The following is a 20,110-nucleotide window of genomic DNA, read 5'->3' on the forward strand; positions in this document are numbered from 1 at the left end:
GGGGGAGGGGTGTATACGGGAAATATGACCCTTATCAAGGCTGCTTGACTTCAGCATGGCTTGCACCAGGGTGTGAAGCAGGCTAAGTCACCATAATCTCTTAAGTCCCTCTAAAAAGATTGGCTTTTATATAGTACTGTATAGGGTAGGGAAAACACTTACAATGGAGCCCACACGGTTACTAACTACCTTTTTGGAGAAATATTTTCTTTATTTTTTTTAACAAAAAATGAATTTCAGAGAAGCACAATGTGTTTGGACAGCTGCTCACATGGGAACATTTTGCCTTTAATACTCACCCTAACTTCCATATTTGGTATGCAAAGTAAGCCAATTAAGGATTGGATTCCAGAATTTCCAACCTTACATAGGTTGATAATCCCTGAGAAAGGAAAGAGGAAAACATATTACGTTAAATTCAACAATAAAGTAGTTACGTGTTACAAAACAATATAGATCTATTTAATAGATCTATTCACAAACAGCTGTATTTATTCCTCCATCCGAGTTCTTACCAGACCAGGAGCGAAAGGCAGCCACGATGGCCATTCTACTCGACATGAAGCGGGCCTCTCTGTCCTCCCTGTGACACACACACACAAACACATTTTTAAAAAAAAAACAGACACCACAAAAGTAACTAAACTACACCAGATAAGCAGTGAAGGACGTCATAAACGGGTATTTTTTTAATATAAAAGCTAATCTTTTAGAGTGACTTAAGAGATTATGGTGACTTAGCCTGCTTCACACCCTGGGGTAAGCCACGCTGAAGTCAAGCAGCCTTGATACCAAGGGTCATATCACAACTCAAACACAAAAGAAACGCCTCAACTCTCTAAACACATGGCGTAACCAATATGGGAACATGGCAAACGGTACACAGAGGGAAATGTAATTTCTAGCGTAATACTGCCCCCCCTCCCCCGCCATACCCGAACCACACTCACTTGAGCTGCCCTTCAGCCGTGTCCGCGTTGTGACGGTAGTGAAAATCGGTGAAAGGCGCCAGGATTTGCTGGAGGAGCGAACACAGACCAGAGGAATGAGTGCAAACTACAAAAGACTTTTGGACCAAGTGGATCAAGTGAAAGCATTCTAAAATACCCCCAGGAAACCTCTCACTGTAATCATCCACCTGCTTCACGTCTCCTATGACATCCGGGTGGATAGTTTGACTGTGGTGATGAAATGCTTTTGTCCCAGGTGTTTGTTTACAGACAACGAGGCTTTAGAGAACTGCTGTAACTGATTACTGTAAGCTCCATGGGAAAAAGAGCCAGCAACCTAAGACGGCTGGAGCGACTCCACTGGCCAAGCGGCCCCGGCTCATTCATACGCCGCTGAATATCGGTGTGTACGCGTACCTCCAGTTCGACGTCAACGCGCACATACTGACGGGTACGCGGGTGGTTGAGTAGATGCAGGATGGTGGTGATCAGAGCTTCGTTGATGCGACTGAGCTGACAGTCAATCACACTCTTTAGGATGGTGCTGAGGCCTCCACGTTTGGCCACCACCTCCGGGTTCTTCAGAGCTACACAGAAAGCCACAAGGAAATGTTACTGACCAATGGTTCTTTTACCTCGGAGTTGTGGGTTTGCATCTCTAAAGGCCAGAAACTCACCCAGCTCACATACGATGGCGATGGCGGCGCGGACCATGCGGTCTCTCTCCTGTAGCCCATCGGTACCCACGGCAATAAGAGAGTTTGCAACAGAGGAGGGGAACAGCATTGCGTTGACAGTGATAATCTACAGCGGGAGAGAGGAGGAATACACAAGTCATCAAACAAGTTGGGACAAATAACTTCACTATTGTTTTTTTTATAACATAAGGGGCTAAATGAACAGAGGGTTTGTTTCAATGAATTGATTGCCTGTAGTCCTTTTCTGAAATAAGACCCTGACTGTATTTGTGCAGGAGTGTGTGCGCGAGAGAGAGAGAGAGAGAGAGAGAGAGAGAGAGAGAGAGAGAGAGAGAGAGAGATGAGAGTTTACAGTAAACTGCAGAAAGGGCTATAAATAACCTTGCCTGCAGACTTTTGCAAACTGTCTACACTGACACAACTGTTAACCCAATGATCTTTCGGGCGGCATTAAGGCTGAGCATTGAGGGCACATGGCACCAATAGCATTATGACAGAGACTGAATCAAAATATACATATAAGCTTACCTTTCGGACTAATCTCAGAGCTTGAGTCCTCTCCCCCTCATTGCTCTGCTGGATGTCAATACATCTAGAAACAAGCACACCGGCTTAATTAGCAATGCTTTGTTCTCATTACCACAGGAAGCAAGTAGGAGCACAATAAATGTGTCAGCAAGAGAAAAACATGTGTGGCTGAAGCAGGATCTTACCTTGCTATCAAATAGTCCACCTGTAGTCTGAGGACCTTCTGCAGCACCGTGGTGTCTCTAATGAGGTAGCGGAGCGCCCGCAATCCGGCAGCACGCACTTCCTTAGCCTCATTCAGCAGAGCCAGTCTCAGACTAAGGGTTCAAATCAAACACACAACAAATTGCTGTTATCCCCATAACTTTGTCATAAGCAGAATGACTTCTAAATCCTGCTGTTTTTCCAATTAAAAACTGAAAACTTGTAAAGACCTGACTTACAAACAACTGCACTTGGCTAAATAAATAAATGATCTGATGAAAAGTACATTTACATTTTTGATTTAGCTGACGCTTTCATCCAGAGCAACTTACAATGATGTACAATTAGTAACCAAGGCTGTCAAACAACACTTACCAAATGATGATTTCTTCATATGTAAACCCAAAGTTTTCCTCGCGGTGGCTAATGTTGCATAGCAGCTGTAACAAAGACACAGAACAAAACGTATATCAATTGATTCATACAAGGAAAGTATTACTCATAGCTTTGGTCAAGACTTGGAGAGACATTCAAAGAGTTCAGCTTCTCTAAAATCTCACCATCTTTCCCAATGAGCGGCTAGCTGTTTGAGTGTAAAGCATTGAACTAACAGACAATTCAATTTGACAAACAATCCAACACGTCCCTGCTGAGTTCTGCATGGGCAACACCGGTGTTTGTGTTACATCATTCCACTTGTATGTTAAACGCTTGTTTTCAGTAGATAATAACATGCTTTCACTGGTGGTAGATGGAGGTTATAATCACAAAAGCATTGGAGCAACACCTTCACGGGTCCAGTAGTAGAGTCAGCTTGAGTCACCTCCACCATTTCTTATTTTTAAGTGCACGTGCTTGTATGAATACGTTGATTATACATACAAAATAATTAGAGATAACAGAAATCTTCTGCCTGTAGCCCATTTGTTCCTGCCTTCTGTACCCTGCGAGGCCTAGCGACAGACACCGTTTTTTAGCACAAACTGCCACTTTTAGAATTTTCCTCACCGCAGGTCCTCCGTCATTAAAGGGAGGCCCAAACAGAGCTAGTGTAAATAACGCTCAAGTCCTATGCCCACAAAATCAGTTCAAAAACAACAACTTTTTCCTTGAAGCAAGCCGTAAATCTAATCTCTCCTTATGCATAAGGGAAGAAAGAGAGACGGAGAATGGCAGGACGGCTGAAGTTAGCCGTGGTGGGTAGAGGGTTGCTTTAAACCAGCTGTGACGTCAGAGCTCATGCTGGCAGGAGGAGGGGACAGGAGATGGGGAGAGGGGCATGTGACACTCTCAGAGGGGGGGGGGGGGGGCGCTAGGTCACCCCTGCTGTCCTGGAACGCTTTAAAAAGGAATCAGAGGCACGGCTCTCTCTCACACTCACATGTCATGGCTATTAGCCTCCTGTCAGTTCTACACAAGAGAGTTGGGTGTACGACAGGCCTACATTCAGCCGTCACCACTGCTTCAGTGCCAGCTGCAGCTTTGTGAGGGCCAGCACTTATTGGCTGCAAAGCTTCCAACGAATATTCTAACTATGCCCATGACGGACAGATTTGGTCAAAACCTGCAGTTTACTATGCTGAACTCAGCAACCGCTGGGCAGGAATCAAGGATGAAGTAAATGTCGTCAACATTTCTCAATTTGCTATTGAGGTGAAATAATGTCCATAACAATAATGAAAATAACAGGAAGGCTCGAGACTAGGCAAATGTGTGTTGGCTGGTAGGCAGAAAAACACCCAGGAGAGGTAACTGGTTACGCCACATGGTGGACACAGGCCAGATCCACAGAACAACACAAAAATGTAAAACCACTGTTGACAAAATAACTTCTGCATTTGCAGTTGTTGCAAAAATCCCAAATCTAATTTTCTCCCTATTTTAGTAATTTAATAATAATAACCCCTGGTGTACAGATTTAATAACACTAAATCTGTACACCAAGGGTGAGTAATACACACACACACACACAGGCAGGTTGATCGCCTTGATCTCAAGATGCTTGAATCCACACGCAGTTCAGAACAAAGGAAAGATTGGCCAAATATTGTGCATGCAGAGTGCTGACGTTGAAACAGCCTGAAGGAATAAAGCTTGGTATTTTAGAAATGAGACATTCTGGGGTCTTTAAGATTCAAAATCTCAAAGTCAAAGATGCACGTCAGGTCAGAGAGCTTCGCCATCCCTAGAGGTGCTGTTACATTCTCTGTCAGCGTCAGAATGACAGGCACAGCTCGGCCTGCTAGCAGCAACACCAGAGAGGATGGAGGAGGGGGGCGGGGGGTAGTGATTCAACTACAGAAAAAGCTGTGTATGCACAAGGTCTTTATGTTGGTTTTGGTGGATAACTATTTGAATAATTCTCTGTGTTACCAACATTGCTCTAAGTAACAAATAAAAAAGCGTAACTCGACAGCATTACCTTTATGAAGTTGTTCAGGTGGCCCAGTTTTCGCATATTACTGACTCCGTGTGGTTTGGCCACATTTTGAAGGATTTCACGGAAGTTTTCTGATGGCTCTGTGGGACAAAGAAAAAGGAAAGACGATTCAACTTGGACAAATATTTTGCCATATTGCCATAATATTGGTCAATGAACTGCAATTGACATGTTGCAGGAAGGAGGTTTATGTGTATACAGGCAAAACAAAGTGGTAAAAGTAAGAGCGAGGATGTCTATTTTTGTTTTCAGTTCCTGTCAACGATTACTGTATGTGCTCAATACTAATGCTAAACCTTAAGATCACACACAAGGCTTTTAAACTGTATTAAAAAAACAAAGAACTATCTTGGCAAGAATGAGCGCCTGGCGTTAGTTTAGGATGCTTGAGGAAAACTATGAATAAATAATATATGAATTGAATACACACTATTGGCTCCTGAGCCACATCTTTTACCGGAGGATGCACCAAATAATAAAGAGATATTAAGTCATCAATTAAAATACAAACAACAACAAAAAAGCATTTAACAATAAGGTAAAATGACAAAACTGAGGACGCTATTATTTGATATGAAGAAAGGAATTGAAAAGTATTTTCAACCTAAGGAAACCAAAGGCGCGCGCGTGTCAGAGCCGTCATAAAAACCCTGCAGTTCTTTCACAAATAGACTCGGGCTGGTTTTAGTAATAATTTCTTCCCTGTGAGTTTGTGTATGAAAGAACAACCGTCAACCTAGACTTTGCCTTGACATATTGGGCTTCGTGGTCTTTATTCACTGGACACGGAACTGTAGATAACCATCATCCAGAAAACATCCTTCGCGTAGTTTCGTGTCAAATCCCCGATGAGCCGATCTGCTCGTTTCACGTCAGTTCGCATAAAACACTAGTGTTTTTTTAATGCAATTTCGAGGGCGAAATCTCCTTTAACACGGGTTTAATACTATAAAACCAGTCGAAGCCCTTGGTTGCAAAGACTGGTTCCGAGGACGGCTGCTGGGTGTAAACAAACCGGTGCTGCTGTAGAAGTCAATGTGACCCAGCTGTGTATTAGTCTGCTGCTAGAAGAAGAAGAAAAAAAACACCCTGCGCTGTCCAAATGCGACTCATCTTGCAGCCTTGTAACCCACTTTCTCATACAGTCAGCGATGACTAATGCATGACTACAGCACCGGTGGTCGGTTGGCTGAATAACGGGCTATCTCGCCCACTTGTACCAATCAAAACAACAAAGCGTCGTCATGGCTGGTTAGCTGTGGTAGCTAGCCGACGCTAACTCAGCTAGTTAGTTAGCCGCCGCCTGTTATGATGTCGCTGCCGATGTTATTACACGAAACAGAAAGGGGAAATTGAAGAAATGACAACAGCAGTGGCATGACAACTGCAGGGAATAACTGCCTTTTCTTTGCACGGGGCTATTGTTTGCAGGAGAGCGCCTCATCCATTTTGAACAATACTCGCTTTCAGGGTGATGTGATGAAGCTCTGCTTAACGTTACCTCTGGTCAGATCCAGCGGTACGTTCTCCTCCCCGCTGTCATTCCGACCTGCGAAAAAAAACCGACAACGGGGACATGGTGAGGGATCACGCCAGGCCCATCACGTGTGTGAGATAACCTGTTTTTACAATATGCCGCAATCGCAGACACCACCCAGCCGAGTTTTTCACGCTCACCTCGCATCCGAAGACTCCGAATAGGACGGCCGCGGAAGCTGGCCGCCATGTTTCCAGGAACATACACAACACCGGAAACCTCGCGGTTTCTCGCGAGAAAGAAAATAACAGACAACGGGGGTTGACACTGGCAGCAGCAGACCACCCACCGATCTGAGATCGGATTTATCCCGTTCGATGACCCGCTGATCTTAGCAGGGATTAAACAAACAAACATGTGACATGGCGACCGGTCATATGACCAGAGAGGAAAATTCGAACAGCGCAGATTGTTTTAATTTCCGATATAACAGCAATTTAAAATAGTGTACTTCACCTCTCTCATTACGAATATATGCGTCATAAAAGTCATTAACAGTAATTATAACAGTGAATGTATCTGTTAACAATTAAAACCACTGATACGGAATGATCAATTTATTGCCTAACTAAAGCAAAAATGTTTTTTGTAAAATCCAAGTTACTGTGTTTTCGTTCAGATTGAATGTACTGCTGTCAAATAAAATGTAGTGGACTGTAAAACGGATGTGAGCACAACAATCACCATCAACATCCTTATAATCAACATTATCATAAACATTATATGTCTGCACAAAGATAATTCTTTGGTTTGTTATACTGTCATCACCTACATATGCAAAATGTTCCTTAGCTCCATTGGCATATTTTAGATTAATTCAAAATAGATGAATATTAGAAGGCCGTGGAGGCTTCGGAGCAGTGCTTCTCAGGACCCCTCTTAATAGGAACAGAGCCTTTGAGGGTTACTTTGGGTTCCACATGTTCTTATGATGTAGATTTTTGCAATCTTGGAAGTCTTGAGGGGTTTAGTGCTGATGATTATTAAAAATCTATCATTTTTGTGAGTCAAACTTTGCTGTGCCAGAAATAGTTTATTCTGCTGGTTCACTTTGAGACACAAAGGCACATGTGATTCCTTGGTTTGTGTATTATAATTTCCCTTGAAGGCAGCCCATTTAGCTTCAAGAGAAAATGCACAATTTGTTCTATGCTGGTTTTATTATTACACAGAAGGGAAACAAATGAGAAATATGAATGAGGATTTCACAAAGTAATTCCTTGAAATAAATGTGTCAGTATACAATCACAAAATTTTTGATTCTGGTTTGAAGGGCTGTGTCTGCAAAGCCAACAACCTTCGGATTAGCCTTTAAAAATGATATCTTCAATTGGCCTGTCTTTTTTTACAATACAAAATGGACTTATAAGTAACATAACAGTTTCTATATATTCAAACTAGAAAGTCTTTCCCATGTAATGGAATTTGTATTTTAATAATTGTATAAATTACAAATAAAGACACAGTAATCAGCAACTATTAAAACCTTTATGAATGTTGTTGAAGTCATGCCAGTGGTGCTAGTTATATCAGTAGTTAAATAGAACTGTTGTCAATTAACAGTAAATCCCAAATGAAAGCCATGTGCCAGCATTGGTGAAAAAGAAAAATATTTATTTTGGTATCAAGTTCATATGTCGGGTTTTGTATTCTTAAAAGGTTTCTCTAATGTTGGACTCTAAAGTCAGTGAAGCTGCACATACGAGAGCATCAATGTCCTGTATGGCTTTGGATGTCCTCTGAAGAGCCGCATCGATGCAGTTCTCATTCACTAGTTCATGAGTCACATCTTCTGCAGAACTATCTTCCAGCTTTGCACAACCTTTGTCACTTCCTAGCAGGTGGTTGTTTTCCAGCAGAACTGGGCGGAGGTTGTTAAAGGGCGTGCACGATGCTCCTCACAATTATCTCACGGCTGATATAATAATATTAAATGGTTCATTTCTTTTTTTGTCCATAGCTCCTCTACAAAGGATACAGTTAAATCGTTTTATCTTCTCCAGTTCTGCAGCTACTAGATCTGACCTGAATGGAATTGAAAGCAAATTGAATCACACATGTTGATAAAAAAATACTAAAAGAAAGAATCTGAAAGATATCACTCACCGACTTGCTACCGTCTGTGTGACATTCACATGCTGCTCAACCTCTACAAGACGGGACAGACTTTCTCCTATCCTTGCTGGTTTCGATATGTCCCTGCCCTGGAAACAAATGAACAGCGTGAACACTGTGTAAACACTGCAGATATCAACAGCTGAAGTAATATGGCCATGCAGTACTTCTCTCACCTTTTGCAAGCAGCCGGGTGTGGCAGGGAGCTTCAGTGACTGCTTTGCCTCGTTGTAGCAAGCGAGGATCCTGTGACCCAGAGACGTGATTTTCACTGACATTGTTAGTCGTCAAAAATATAAAACTCTTGTGAAGCAGCGGCTCACCTGCTTGCACGACTCACAATAGAGCGCACAGAGTACGGCTGTCCTGGGACATCCGGCTGAAGGTTGTTCAGATGGTACGTGATCTCTTTCACCTGTGAAATAGACAATCAAATAATGCCCGATGGGTTTTGTATTTTAGCTCCCGAAAAAATCTGATAGCGTGCATCTTTTACTTCATTCAACACATTTATGATAGTTAAATGATGAAAGGCAAGAAATGTACCTGCTGTGACAGAGGGTCAGGCTTGTAATGGGTAAAATAAGTGTTAAGGACATTGTTTGAGCGGATGACTGATCCGTCTCCCGGGGAAACCTCGATGACTGAGACCGTCCCACTCAGTATCCTATACAGGAGTTAAACAGGTCAACTTAACTACAATAGATCTGGGTGTATATCATGTTTTATCATAACAAGCGGTTTAACATCTCAATCAAAAGTGTTTAACTTCTCAAATTTCCAAATGATTTTCTAAATTCCTTAAAAAAAACAGGTCATTGTTAACCTTGAAAAACCTGCATAACAACCTGTAAGTGACTCCTTGACACCACATCACTTTCACCAACTCCGTTGGAAGATCTTGGTCTGAATGTTCCGTTTTGGCCAGTGGCTCTTTAACCTTCCACCTTAAACACATGAGGGAGGAGGCTTAAGTCAGTCGGACATTGTTTGATCGAGCTCTGGATGTCTGTAACATACGCAAGTCGACTGATCATTCAACCTGTGCCAGTGAGGCGATGGACATGTGAGAGGCAGCGCCTGAGGAAGGTGAGACCTTCTCTCTTCCGTGGATATGTCGGAAATTGGTATGATCCTTTGTGCCTTTGAGAGGTCGCCGGTTCCCTCTACTCGGACATCTTCAGGTTTAGGGAGATGAGCCGTCCGGAGACGCCGAGCCAGAGACAGAGGGTAGCGCCACATGGGGGCAACGGCGCAGCAGGAGTGATGCTGGACCACTGTGGTGGATTGGTACATCTTCTCTGGCTGGGGGAGGAAGGTCAAATATCTAATACGAGCTTTTATACAAGCAAAGAAATATTACTGTCAAGCATTACCTTTGGCTGAGCAGTGCTGATGATCCGAGGAGAACAAGGCCTTGATCTTACAGACTCGTTCCGTTTGCTTCCTCTTCCCTGAAGAATCTCTTTGTCCTCATCATTTGTGGAGCGATGGATCTGAATGCTACCTTGCTGCTGGAGAATGTCTGAGCTGCTGTCAACATCTATGCTGACACCCTGCACAGTGCGGCGCTGATTTTGAGCCTGGCTGAGGATGCATGTAAACTCAACAGAGAATTCTTCACCTGAGGGTGACAGCATCAACACAGCTCGCCCCCCCTCCGTCCTGATGATAGTCTGGACTCCAGGTCCAGACTCCACATCACAAGAAGACCACTCAGGCCACTGCACTTCAGAGTCAAGACTGAAAAAAGGCTGTAGGGGAAAAAACAAAAAAGTTAGGCAAAATATAGAATCGCCTTATGCAATTTGAAGGATTGAGGACAAGGACATAGCTTTTGGTACCTTTTTGTTCTCGAAGGGGATGAGCTCCTCCGGCAAGTATGGTCGAGTAGCGTATTTATTCCTAAATGCCAATGCAGCTACCATCAACTCCTGTAAAAGGACACAGTAATATTGAATCCAGCGTGCACTCTGCAAGTTAACTGTGTACATTTCCCCAAGTAACAACAGCTTGCAGGCTCTTTTTTATTTTTTTACTGGCAATAAGAACCAACAACACTTAGTGTTTGCACCTTGTACGTGCTGATGGTGAACCTTGTCCTTTGTCGGATCCTCTCGATGGGCTGCAGAGGATGTCCGGAGGGATCAGAGGGTTTTGCCAGCATGAATTCACAGCCACACGGCGACAGTTGTAACCGGGCTCCGTTTCCGTAACGAACGTCGATAGACTCGTCCTCATACATGGTCATCGAGTCCACACTGGTTCTGGTTTCCATCATTGTATCTAGGACTACGTTTCTGGGTTGGCATGTAAACGATCGGTATTAGGAGCCATGAGACGCGCCGAAACCATGGTTGAAACTCAAAACATGGTGACGCGTTGGCTTACGTCATCAGTCGGAGACGTTTGTTATTGGCGGGCAGAGGTGGCGCCTGTGGGCAGAGTCGTATAAAGAGAGAATCGCGGTAGCGGGAATCCAAACGCTTTATTGTCACGTTAGTTATGTAAGAAGAGTCAGATAGTTATTTGAAGTACTTGGGTGACCAGGGGCCTGTTTCAATAAGGAGGTTCAACCAACTCTGAGTTAAAACTTGAACTCTGAGTTGACTTACCCTGAGATGGGAAACTCTGAGTTTTCGGTTACAGAACAGCTGAAATGAGTTAGTTCAATCAACTCTGAGTTGACCTACTCTGAGTTAAGCGCGTGGACCACAACTATAAAAAGCCATTATCAATGGAGCGCAGATATTACGAGTCACCATGGCAACAGCGCCAGACAAAAAGAGGTCTTCATATTTTTCACCAGCAGAACTGGATGTGCTTATGCAAGCATATGGAGAGTACGAACATATATTTTTTTTTAAAAGCAACACGGCTGCAGCGGCGAAGGACAGAGAGTTAGCTTGGGAGAAAATAGCTGCTCGAGTCAATGCGTAAGTTTACATTTGAATTACTGTTATACAGTGTTGTGTGTAATTAATTTCTATGTAATCTAAAAACTTTAATTTAATTCCGTAATTTAAAGTAAAATCTGATGTAATTGCATTAAATGCTGCATAAACTATAAAGCAATTCTGTATAAAACAATAGTGGATTTAACATCAAATTTTAAAAGATATATTTTTTCAAGAATAATTCATGCAATTGTATAATGTTTATTTGAAAGCATTAAAAGTGCAGTTTCTTGTCTCTCCTTGTATTGTTCAAGTGGTTGAGGTTGATATGGGATTTAGAAAGTAATTAGTAATAAGTAGACCAATACTTTCTAGAGATAGTCATTATTACATTAATCTAATTACACTGTTGAAGAAGCCAGTTGTAGTTAGTAATATAAGTGACTTGCCCAACTGTTATAATATCAGAAGTGAAACTGGAAGAACAGTGTGTTATTCAACCTAATTTTAATTTTCATGTAGGTGCAATCTTGCACATTAATACTGTGGATGGACCTCCTGTTGACATAGTCCGCTTCATTTTCGGAAGGTGCAATGATGGGAATATGTGTGCCATCAATGCATCCAACCACATTCGGAAATCCTAAAAGGAATTCTATTATTAGTTTACTTCCAGGGGTCGCAGCAATATGCTCTTAACTGAACGTCATTTATCAGGTTAGCCTCATTTAAACCGATTCATACATCACTGACCTGCAATCCTGTGAAACTCCTCTTTGATGGCTCTCACGGGTTTGTGCCCAGGAAACGGCACAAAAATTCGGAGAAAGCGCTTAAGAGCGAGGCACACTTTCCTTACAACTCTGCAAACAGTAGCCTTACTGATATGTTCTGCATCCCCAATGTTATACAGAAAACTACCATTTGCAAAGAAACGTAATGCAACGCAAAGCATCTGCTCGGATGTTAGAGCACGGCCGCGATGGCTGATGTTTCTGATGTAAGGATGGATGAGATTATGGATGTATCTTATTGACTGTAAAGAAAAACGGTACCGCTCAAATAAAAATGAATATGGATATGACAAAAAATCCACTCTGGGTCTCAAAATCCTCTCCCGACGTAAATGCAACTCCCTACGGATTAATGCAGCCTCTTCATCCACAGGATCGTCCATAAAAGGACATGCCATTTCATTCACTTGATTTGATGCGCTCTGCGTGACTGAAATGTGCGCAATGAATGAATACCGAAAGAATGAATGAGGTGATTAAATACCACTTCCTCTTTAAAAAAGGGGAGGAGACGAAATAAACTCTGGGTTTCCCGAAGAAAACCTGCTCCCGACCAGGTTAGGTTCACAGAGTAAGTTGCCATGGTAACTGACTCTGAGTATAAGTTACCTCTCTTTCTGAAACAGGCTTGACTTACTCTGCTTTCTCAGGTTTAACATACCTCCCATTCTGAAACAGAAAACTCAGAGTTTCCCTCATTTCAGGGTTAACATACTCAGAGTTTTCACTTAACCTCCTTTCTGAAACAGGCCCCAGTACAAACCTTGGACTGTCTAAACAAACATAAAGACAGATTGCGGTGTTTTCTCATTATTAATCAATAAATTAATCTAAATACAATATCCTTGAAGAGCAACAACACTTACGTTTTATGTTGTTTGAAAATTGCACATATCTTAGGATTAATAGCAGCTCGAGCTGCCTGAATTATTTACACATTCAAGGGTGAAGTTCCCTTGTTTGAAGGAAAAGTGTAAGAGTTAGTGCCATCTAGTGGTGAGGCTGCAGATTGTAAACCACGACATACTCTTTCGTTTACACGTCTCTTTCCAAGCGTGTCGGAGAACTACTGTGGCCTTTTGCTCTACAAAATTGGCCAAGCTTTCTTGCATTGCTGGATAAACTTGGTTGAAGGTAGGTGAGAGACTGAGTAAAGTGCCAATTGAAATCAAGATTGCTTTGAACATGTTAATGGTTAAGAACAAATGTATTGATTAATTATTGGCTTACTTATGCATGTAAGCAGTAACGAGCAAAGTTGGGGATACCATCATTTGTTTAACTTATTATATAATTCCAAATCTGACAGCTTTTACTAACTTGAAACATTCTTATATTTCTCTGTTAGAAATCTATATTGTTCTATCTTCATTAATAATGTAATTCAGCCTCCTTATTTTTTTAAATTAGACCTTCTCAAAGAGTTCTCAGTAATTCACAGATGTCTGCGGCTTCTTGAAACAGGGCCCCAAAATATAAAATGCACTTATTAACACATCCTTCCCATAAGATGTATTATCTTTCTAACTTTAGTAGAGCTGACACATTTTTTTTATAGATTTTCTCAACTCAAATAATTTAATGCTGTCAGCAACGCCTCAACTGGTCTCTTCTTTTTATTTATTTTAAAGAAACACACCAATTATGCTTTCATTTTCAGAATCAGACGCATGCATAACATATTGTGAAAGCGTTCTATTTAGTTACACGTATTGATACTGGAACACGGCGTCCTTTAGACCACACTCAGTTCTGCATGTGGCCTGTGGAGGGCAGCAGAACACAGTCTGCGCGTCCAGGCTGCAGCGATCCTCTCCACAGAAGCTGCAGCAGCGGCAGCAGCAGCAGCAGCAGCAGCTCGGGTCTCGGTCGCTGCGTCTCTCCTGCCCGTCGCATCCAGACCAGTTTCCCCACATTGCGATGTTCACCCCGCCGAGCTCCACTTTCTCGTTAGACGCGCCGGAGCTGCAATGAAGGTGTCTTGCTCTTTACGTAACCGCTGATCCCCATGTTTGTTGTGCTCGACTGAGTGCTAGCTGCTGCTAGCGTTAGCTGACGTTAGCTCGTTGGAAAGCTAACCTGTGCTAGTTAGCTAACGTTAGTTGTCATCACGAATGGGCAGCGACTCGGGACACCTGTCGTCGCGTGACATGGACTTTATTGCAATGTGAAGCTTAAAACTGTTTAGGTAAAGTTAAACGTATTTGAATGTGTTAACTTTCTGCTGTCCTGCAATATTAACGTCAGTGGGTTATCAGAAATATTCGAACTAACGTTATCTAATCGGCGTGTTGACTCTGTGTCAGTGTTTTGACAGTTCTAGCAGTCGGTTATTCTGGTCTGTATTGTTCATGCTTTGTTTTTAAACCAACACCAAACGGTGTTTTTTTTGTTTTTTTTAGGAGCCATGTATGTCGAAGATACTGCTGTTAGTCCAGTGTACAATGAACGCGACGATGGTACGGACACATGAATCTGTTTTCTGACAGGCAGGGGCCTCGTCCATGTGGGCTTCATGCTGTGGTCTGCTGAATGAGGTCATGGGTACCGGGGCCGTCAGAGGCCAGCAGCCGGGGTTTGGGGCCGGAGCTGGACCCTTCAGATTCGCCCCCAGTGCGGGGTACTCCACATACCCGCCCAGCAGCTCCGGGACGCCCGGTCTAGTATGCAAGGGCTGTGGTCAGGCTTTCTCCGTATTCAAGAGGAAAGTAAGTACCTGCTACCACTGCCTGTTTGATGACCAAGCATGTTCATTGGTCCACTGGTATTGAGTAGGAAAAAGTTAGATATGTTTACACTCATTTTCCAGTCTACATTCATCACAGTCTACTGTCACATGTTCATGTGTTTATAATCTTGTATCTTCTATAAGGATAAAACTTTTTATTATTTTTGAAAAATATGTTCTAATTATAGCTACAAAAGAAACACTTGATCAGAGCAGATGACAACTTCCTCTGAGCGGAAACCATAATTTGCTGAATCGAACGAAAAAAATGAGTCTAAACCTAATTTAATTTACCCCCTGAGGCTTCTAATTTCTAATGAAAAGGCTGTGCTGTTCTGGGTGATTGCAGGTACTGATGGACAACATACTGGTTCTGTAATAACTTCACTGAGTGCTCATGTACGGCTCAGGGTCTCATTTTCTTCCACTTGTCACTGTGCTAGTCTTATCCCACATCTTGCATTTCTAACTGTTCGATGTTTGCCAGTTAAGAAAATGAGTTGCCTCCTGTTTTTGTGCCAGGAGAGCAGATGTGAGTGATTGAATAATGAAGGAAAGGTCTACCGGCACAGATAGGCTTTCTAGTGATCAGTCAAATGTTGTCACTTCACTCTTTCCCTTTTCCTTGTGTTAATATTCTATAATTAATATTGAAATGTGGGTTGAATAGAAACATTAGGCCCCATCTGAATTTCAAATGCCGAGGTGTTTTCTAATGAAGTTTTAGCAGTAATTGTAAATGTTCTGTCCAAACATGAAATTACATCATTTCTAAAAGATGGTTTCTCACTGTTTTTTTGCAGTATGTTTGCCGCGACTGCAAGAAGAGCTTCTGCTCTCTGTGCTCCGTCTTCCAGGAGAATCTGCGCAGTTGTGCAACATGTCATTTGCTGAAAGCAACAGCCTTCCAGCGCCCGCTGCTCATGCGCCTGCGAGTCAGGGACTTGCGTCAGTACTTGCTGCTTCGTAACATCCCCACCGACACCTGCAGGGAGAAAGAAGACTTGGTGGACTTGGTGCTCTGTCAACAAGGCATTGAGGAAGAGGAGGGTCTTTCTACCACGCAGTCGGCCTCAGAGCTGTCTGCATTTGTCGCCTCTCAGGAAGAGCAGCTCAGCAGGAGCGATAGCTCGGATACCAATCAGGTCAGGACTGATTTTAAACCATATAGGACTTTTTAATGGAACCACATGCCAGCCTTGTCTTTGTAATTGTCTGTTGAGACACAGAAGGGGGCTCCACTTCAATCTGCTAGGATCAATTAAAAAAACGTTTACTTGGCCCTTCTTGGGGAACAGTTAGCTTTGGAGGATGGTATTGTCTAATCCTGATCCTCAGTTAACTGGATTTTACATTGCATGTAGTGCACACTAATGTCTGTCATTGTTGTGTTGCAGGATATAGGTGATGCCACATCTGTGTCTCTCCTCAACTTGGACGCAAGTGAACACACTCTTGAGGTAAATCGTGACCGATCTGATTTCCTGCTGTCCTTATGCAATGTAGAGATTCAAAATGACACTTTAAGGCCGGATTTGAGTGGAAGGAAACACTAAAACCCAATTTGCAGGAGATCCAACTGGGAACCAGAGTGTGACTGCATCGTCCTTCGCTGTTTCCATCACCCTGCATTTGAAAAGACGAGGCGGAGATAGCACCAGTTAATATTCTTAGAACAGTCCAATTTTATTCCAAAAGTGCATTCTTTGCACTAAAGAAGCAGTAATAAACCCCTTAATGATGTACAATGAAAAATAGATTTTTCATCACAAGATGTATCGATTGCTTGTGCATTTTTACTTTTCCGCATAACGCACAGCTTTACATTTATCTTCTCTTTCATTTTGTCATGTGCCTCTCACGGTTCTGCATGGTGCCAATCTTCCATGTTTGTTGTGGGAATCTCAAGGTGCCATTTTGTCTTGTCCCTAATGTCTGGATTTGCTCTCCTACAGGTCAGTCCTCAGACGCGATGTCGGGCCAGAGCGTCTCTCTCGGACATTTCCAGCTTGAGGGACATCGAGGGCCTGTCTGTGAGGCAGCTGAAGGAAATCCTCGCCAGGAACTTTGTCAACTACTCAGGGTGCTGTGAGAAGTGGGAGCTGGTGGAGCGCGTCAACAGACTGTACAGGGAGACGGAGGAGAATAGGAAGTCATGTGTGTATCAACATTGTCAGTCTAAATACTGTGTCTCTTAGTTTGTCAGTTGTTGGATGTACAATTGTCTTTATAATGGATTACATTATTTACCATAGACTTAATCTACTGAACCAATTTATAGGCTGTAATGTTTCTCGCTTGTAAGTTGCTGTAGTCATTTTAATTTTTTTTTTTTTCTTGCAGTGGAAAATGTGAGCACTACTGTAACTGCAGGTAAGCTGTCACTCGTGTGTGTGTGTGTGTGTGTGTGTGTGTGTGTGTACTGTCCTAGATGTCAGTATTGGTACTATTAACAATAGAGCCAATTACGTACGCCTTCTTTGACAATATGATCTTTTGTAGGTAAAGATTATAATGTGCAGTTAATTGCACCATTGACGAGCGCATTCATTTCAAATGAGTTGTCCGATTGGTATCATGACGATATGTCTTTACTCCGCCCACAATAAAGTGGAGGCCCTTCCCCCTTCTATCTGCAACGGGGCCATCAGAGGTAAGGCTTATAGATTCTTTGTCACGGTCACCTGCCCCACCTGTGACTCACCTTCCCATCGTACAAACAGTGTTGCCACCACATCTGTATTCCCTGTGACCCGTTCTTGTTTTTTTTTTATCCAGCTCTCCTCTTTGTGAAATCCTTACATATCCTTGTGGAATGGCAATTCATAATTTTTACAACTCAAGAACAGATGTTTGAACACACCCATTTTTTCACGCTCCAGGAACAATAATCCACCATGAGATCCATCTTCCTCTGTCATCTACTCATTAAAGCACATCACAATGTAAATTGTATTGTCAGCCGTGTCTATTCACTCTCTTACCAGTACGCCTCAAGTGATAATGACTGTGCGGTCGTCATAGAAACACCCCGACACATAGCCATAACAGGCATTGACATTTTTGCTGAGATAGTGAGCATGACCTCACCTTAAAAATAAAACACTGGGCTTACTGGATGAGACCAGTGTTTTATTAAGCCGCTGAGTGTGTTGCCGGCCCATTTGTTCTTCGTTAGTGCATCATAGATCACTTTCCACATTTCCAGTCACCTGTCTCCATCTTCATCATCAGACGGTGAGAAGGGTCCGCTGAAGATCCAAGACGACAACCTCTGCAGGATCTGCATGGACGCCACCATCGACTGCGTCCTCCTGGAGTGCGGTCACATGGTCACCTGCACCAAGTGCGGCAAGAGGATGAACGAGTGCCCGATCTGCAGGCAGTACGTTGTGAGGGCCGTGCACGTCTTCAAGTCCTAATGCATCAGTGGAACGCCGCAGAACCTGCCTCAGAGCAGCAGCTCCGACTGCAACCGCACCTTACATCAGCCACACAGCTCATTACCTTTGGATCTCCAAAGAGACTTACTTTGTGGATGCTCTGTGTTTATATTTCCTCGGCTCATCAGTCAATTCTCAAGTAAACATATCTTTGATCCGGGTTCATTCCAAGGTGTCTGTAATGGGCATATATATATATATATATATTATTCTTTTTCAAAGCAAAGAATGTGTGGTGCTCAGCCACGTGCAGTCTTTTTAAACACAACGCGTCTCCCTCATATCCGCCTAGGAACTGTAGCTTAACAGCATCTCTCTTTACAACCATCACTGCAAAGTGACTACATATCAAGGACAGGCGCATAGCAGAACCTAGCAACAAATAGCAAACCTCAGCACACAGGAGAAGAACATGATGCCAAATAACGGGTAATCATGCCTTTATGCTTCTCACCCCTTCCGACTGTGGCACATTTTAGCAGAAGTCCCTTTCTTGGCACTGCATGTTCATGCACCACTGCTCACTACCCACTGCAAACTTTGGGCAGTAATGGTGGCTTTGTACTCCTAATTGAATGCTCTGAATAGGCCGTGTAGGAAGTGAATTAGAAATCACTGAGCTTTTCTTCCTTCCAAGTGGAACTTGCTTCTGTGAGCAGCTGGTTTGCGTTTGCAACTCAAGCGTATCACTGCTTTATGATGAAGTCATTGCATTATTAATTAGTATCACTTATTTGTTATATAAGCGCATTGTCATGCATTACACATTGAAATGGTCATAAGTGTCATTACAGCAATAGCTAATCTCTGTTGTCACCTCTGTCTCAGCACTTGAGATAAGAGACAAAACGGTGCTAACTCATACCTTTTCCCTGTTTTCCGGCTGAACCGTGGATGTGAAACTGAATGTTTATATATATATATATTTTGTTGTATATTGATGGGAGTGGAATGAAGTGACTTAATGCTTTGTAGTTGTTTTCTCTTATGTAGGGATAATGTGTTGAACTACCTATTCAAAGATATAACTGAGTTTACTGACACCTGTGGTATAGAAGGAATATAAAATTAGGACTTGCTAATGTATATTTGCATATAATGATCCACATGATATATATATATATATTTCCCTTTGATTTAAATTGTGTTATATCAGATTATTAAAATGTCCCCATGGCTATGCTGGTATTACACTTAGTTATGTTTTTCTAACAAATGTATGGTCATTGGTTTGCTAGAGCTGTTCCTTATGATCCAGAGCATGAACAGACCCCCGTCCTCTTCAACTACACAACTCAATCTGCCTAATCCTGTTCATTTGGTATCCAGCTCTCTACTGCACCCACACAACGTTGCTGCTATTAAAGACTCCTACAATCATGAAGGTAGCAGAGCAGTTTGCACTTTTCTTTAGAAAGGGCATTAAAGTTTGGTCTTTGCATTTGGGAATGTTGAACTTTTTATTTTGGTAATTAAAGATTTTAATTAATCTTAAGTCTGTCATTGTGTACTAATGCATCACAAGCAGCGTCCCGGTTTTACCCTGGATAAACTAGTTTCCCTTTAGGTTAACCAAGTAATTATTTCACTACTTCAGCAGTAAACACGTAATGAAATCGACAACATAGACTAAAAGAAAGAATAGAACATTAAATTAAGTAAACAAGTGAAATGGTTGTTGAAAAAACCCTTTTAAGCCAAAAGATTTTTTTGCACAAAGTTCAGCGATAACGACAGATCCAGTAGGATTTACATTGTTGTAATTCTTTGGGTTTT

The 20,110-nt window shown here is 42.4% G+C and overlaps 3 protein-coding genes across 15 annotated transcripts in view; 1 reads left to right on the forward strand and 2 right to left on the reverse strand.

The window, feature by feature from the left end:
* The window catches only part of LOC119224655 (rapamycin-insensitive companion of mTOR-like), a 20,330-nt gene extending 13,694 nt beyond the window's left edge, over positions 1-6,636 (reverse strand). Inside the window, exons 1-11 of the mRNA XM_037481842.2 lie at positions 6,498-6,636; positions 6,322-6,369; positions 4,803-4,900; positions 2,756-2,820; positions 2,362-2,493; positions 2,177-2,240; positions 1,628-1,754; positions 1,368-1,537; positions 951-1,018; positions 516-583; positions 300-382 (exon numbers count right to left, since the gene is read on the reverse strand). Coding sequence (XP_037337739.2) covers positions 300-382; positions 516-583; positions 951-1,018; positions 1,368-1,537; positions 1,628-1,754; positions 2,177-2,240; positions 2,362-2,493; positions 2,756-2,820; positions 4,803-4,900; positions 6,322-6,369; positions 6,498-6,546 — 972 coding nt within the window. The 5' untranslated portion in view covers positions 6,547-6,636. The remainder of the gene's footprint in view (positions 1-299; positions 383-515; positions 584-950; positions 1,019-1,367; positions 1,538-1,627; positions 1,755-2,176; positions 2,241-2,361; positions 2,494-2,755; positions 2,821-4,802; positions 4,901-6,321; positions 6,370-6,497) is intronic.
* An 851-nt stretch (positions 6,637-7,487) lies between these two features.
* c5h5orf34 (chromosome 5 C5orf34 homolog) lies at positions 7,488-10,934 on the reverse strand. Of its 3 annotated transcripts, none has more exons than XM_037481847.2 (11): positions 10,547-10,925; positions 10,317-10,406; positions 9,849-10,226; positions 9,515-9,777; positions 9,321-9,419; positions 9,019-9,139; positions 8,796-8,887; positions 8,649-8,718; positions 8,464-8,561; positions 8,336-8,382; positions 7,488-8,218 (listed from the first exon to the last, which is right to left on the reverse strand). In XM_037481847.2, the coding sequence occupies exons 1-11, from the start codon at positions 10,751-10,753 to the stop codon at positions 8,010-8,012; spliced, it is 1,674 nt and encodes a 557-aa protein (XP_037337744.2). In that variant the 5' UTR covers positions 10,754-10,925; the 3' UTR covers positions 7,488-8,009. The 3 variants fall into 3 exon arrangements, 2 of the variants coding, with proteins under 2 accessions (XP_037337744.2, XP_037337745.2); XR_005121061.2 differs by having other exon boundaries at positions 8,127-8,218; positions 8,813-8,887; positions 10,547-10,934; XM_037481848.2 differs by lacking the exon at positions 7,488-8,218 and having other exon boundaries at positions 8,253-8,382; positions 8,813-8,887; positions 10,547-10,934.
* A 2,182-nt stretch (positions 10,935-13,116) lies between these two features.
* Positions 13,117-19,824, forward strand: rnf34a (ring finger protein 34a). 11 transcript variants are annotated; one of them, XM_062562415.1, is made up of 9 exons: positions 13,117-13,297; positions 13,903-14,139; positions 14,653-14,871; positions 15,695-16,036; positions 16,289-16,351; positions 16,847-17,063; positions 17,235-17,264; positions 17,503-17,544; positions 18,126-19,824. In XM_062562415.1, exons 2-9 carry the CDS (start codon positions 14,134-14,136, stop codon positions 18,311-18,313), a joined length of 1,107 nt encoding a protein of 368 aa, XP_062418399.1. In that variant the 5' UTR covers positions 13,117-13,297; positions 13,903-14,133; the 3' UTR covers positions 18,314-19,824. The 11 variants fall into 11 exon arrangements, with proteins under 11 accessions (XP_062418399.1, XP_062418401.1, XP_062418402.1 ...); XM_062562417.1 differs by having other exon boundaries at positions 13,940-14,139; XM_037481853.2 differs by having other exon boundaries at positions 13,130-13,297; positions 16,847-17,048.
* The last annotated feature ends 286 nt before the right edge of the window (positions 19,825-20,110 follow it).

This window comes from Pungitius pungitius, chromosome 5 (genome assembly GCF_949316345.1).
Source record: "Pungitius pungitius chromosome 5, fPunPun2.1, whole genome shotgun sequence".
In the NCBI taxonomy this organism is placed as follows: Eukaryota; Metazoa; Chordata; class Actinopteri; order Perciformes; family Gasterosteidae; genus Pungitius; species Pungitius pungitius.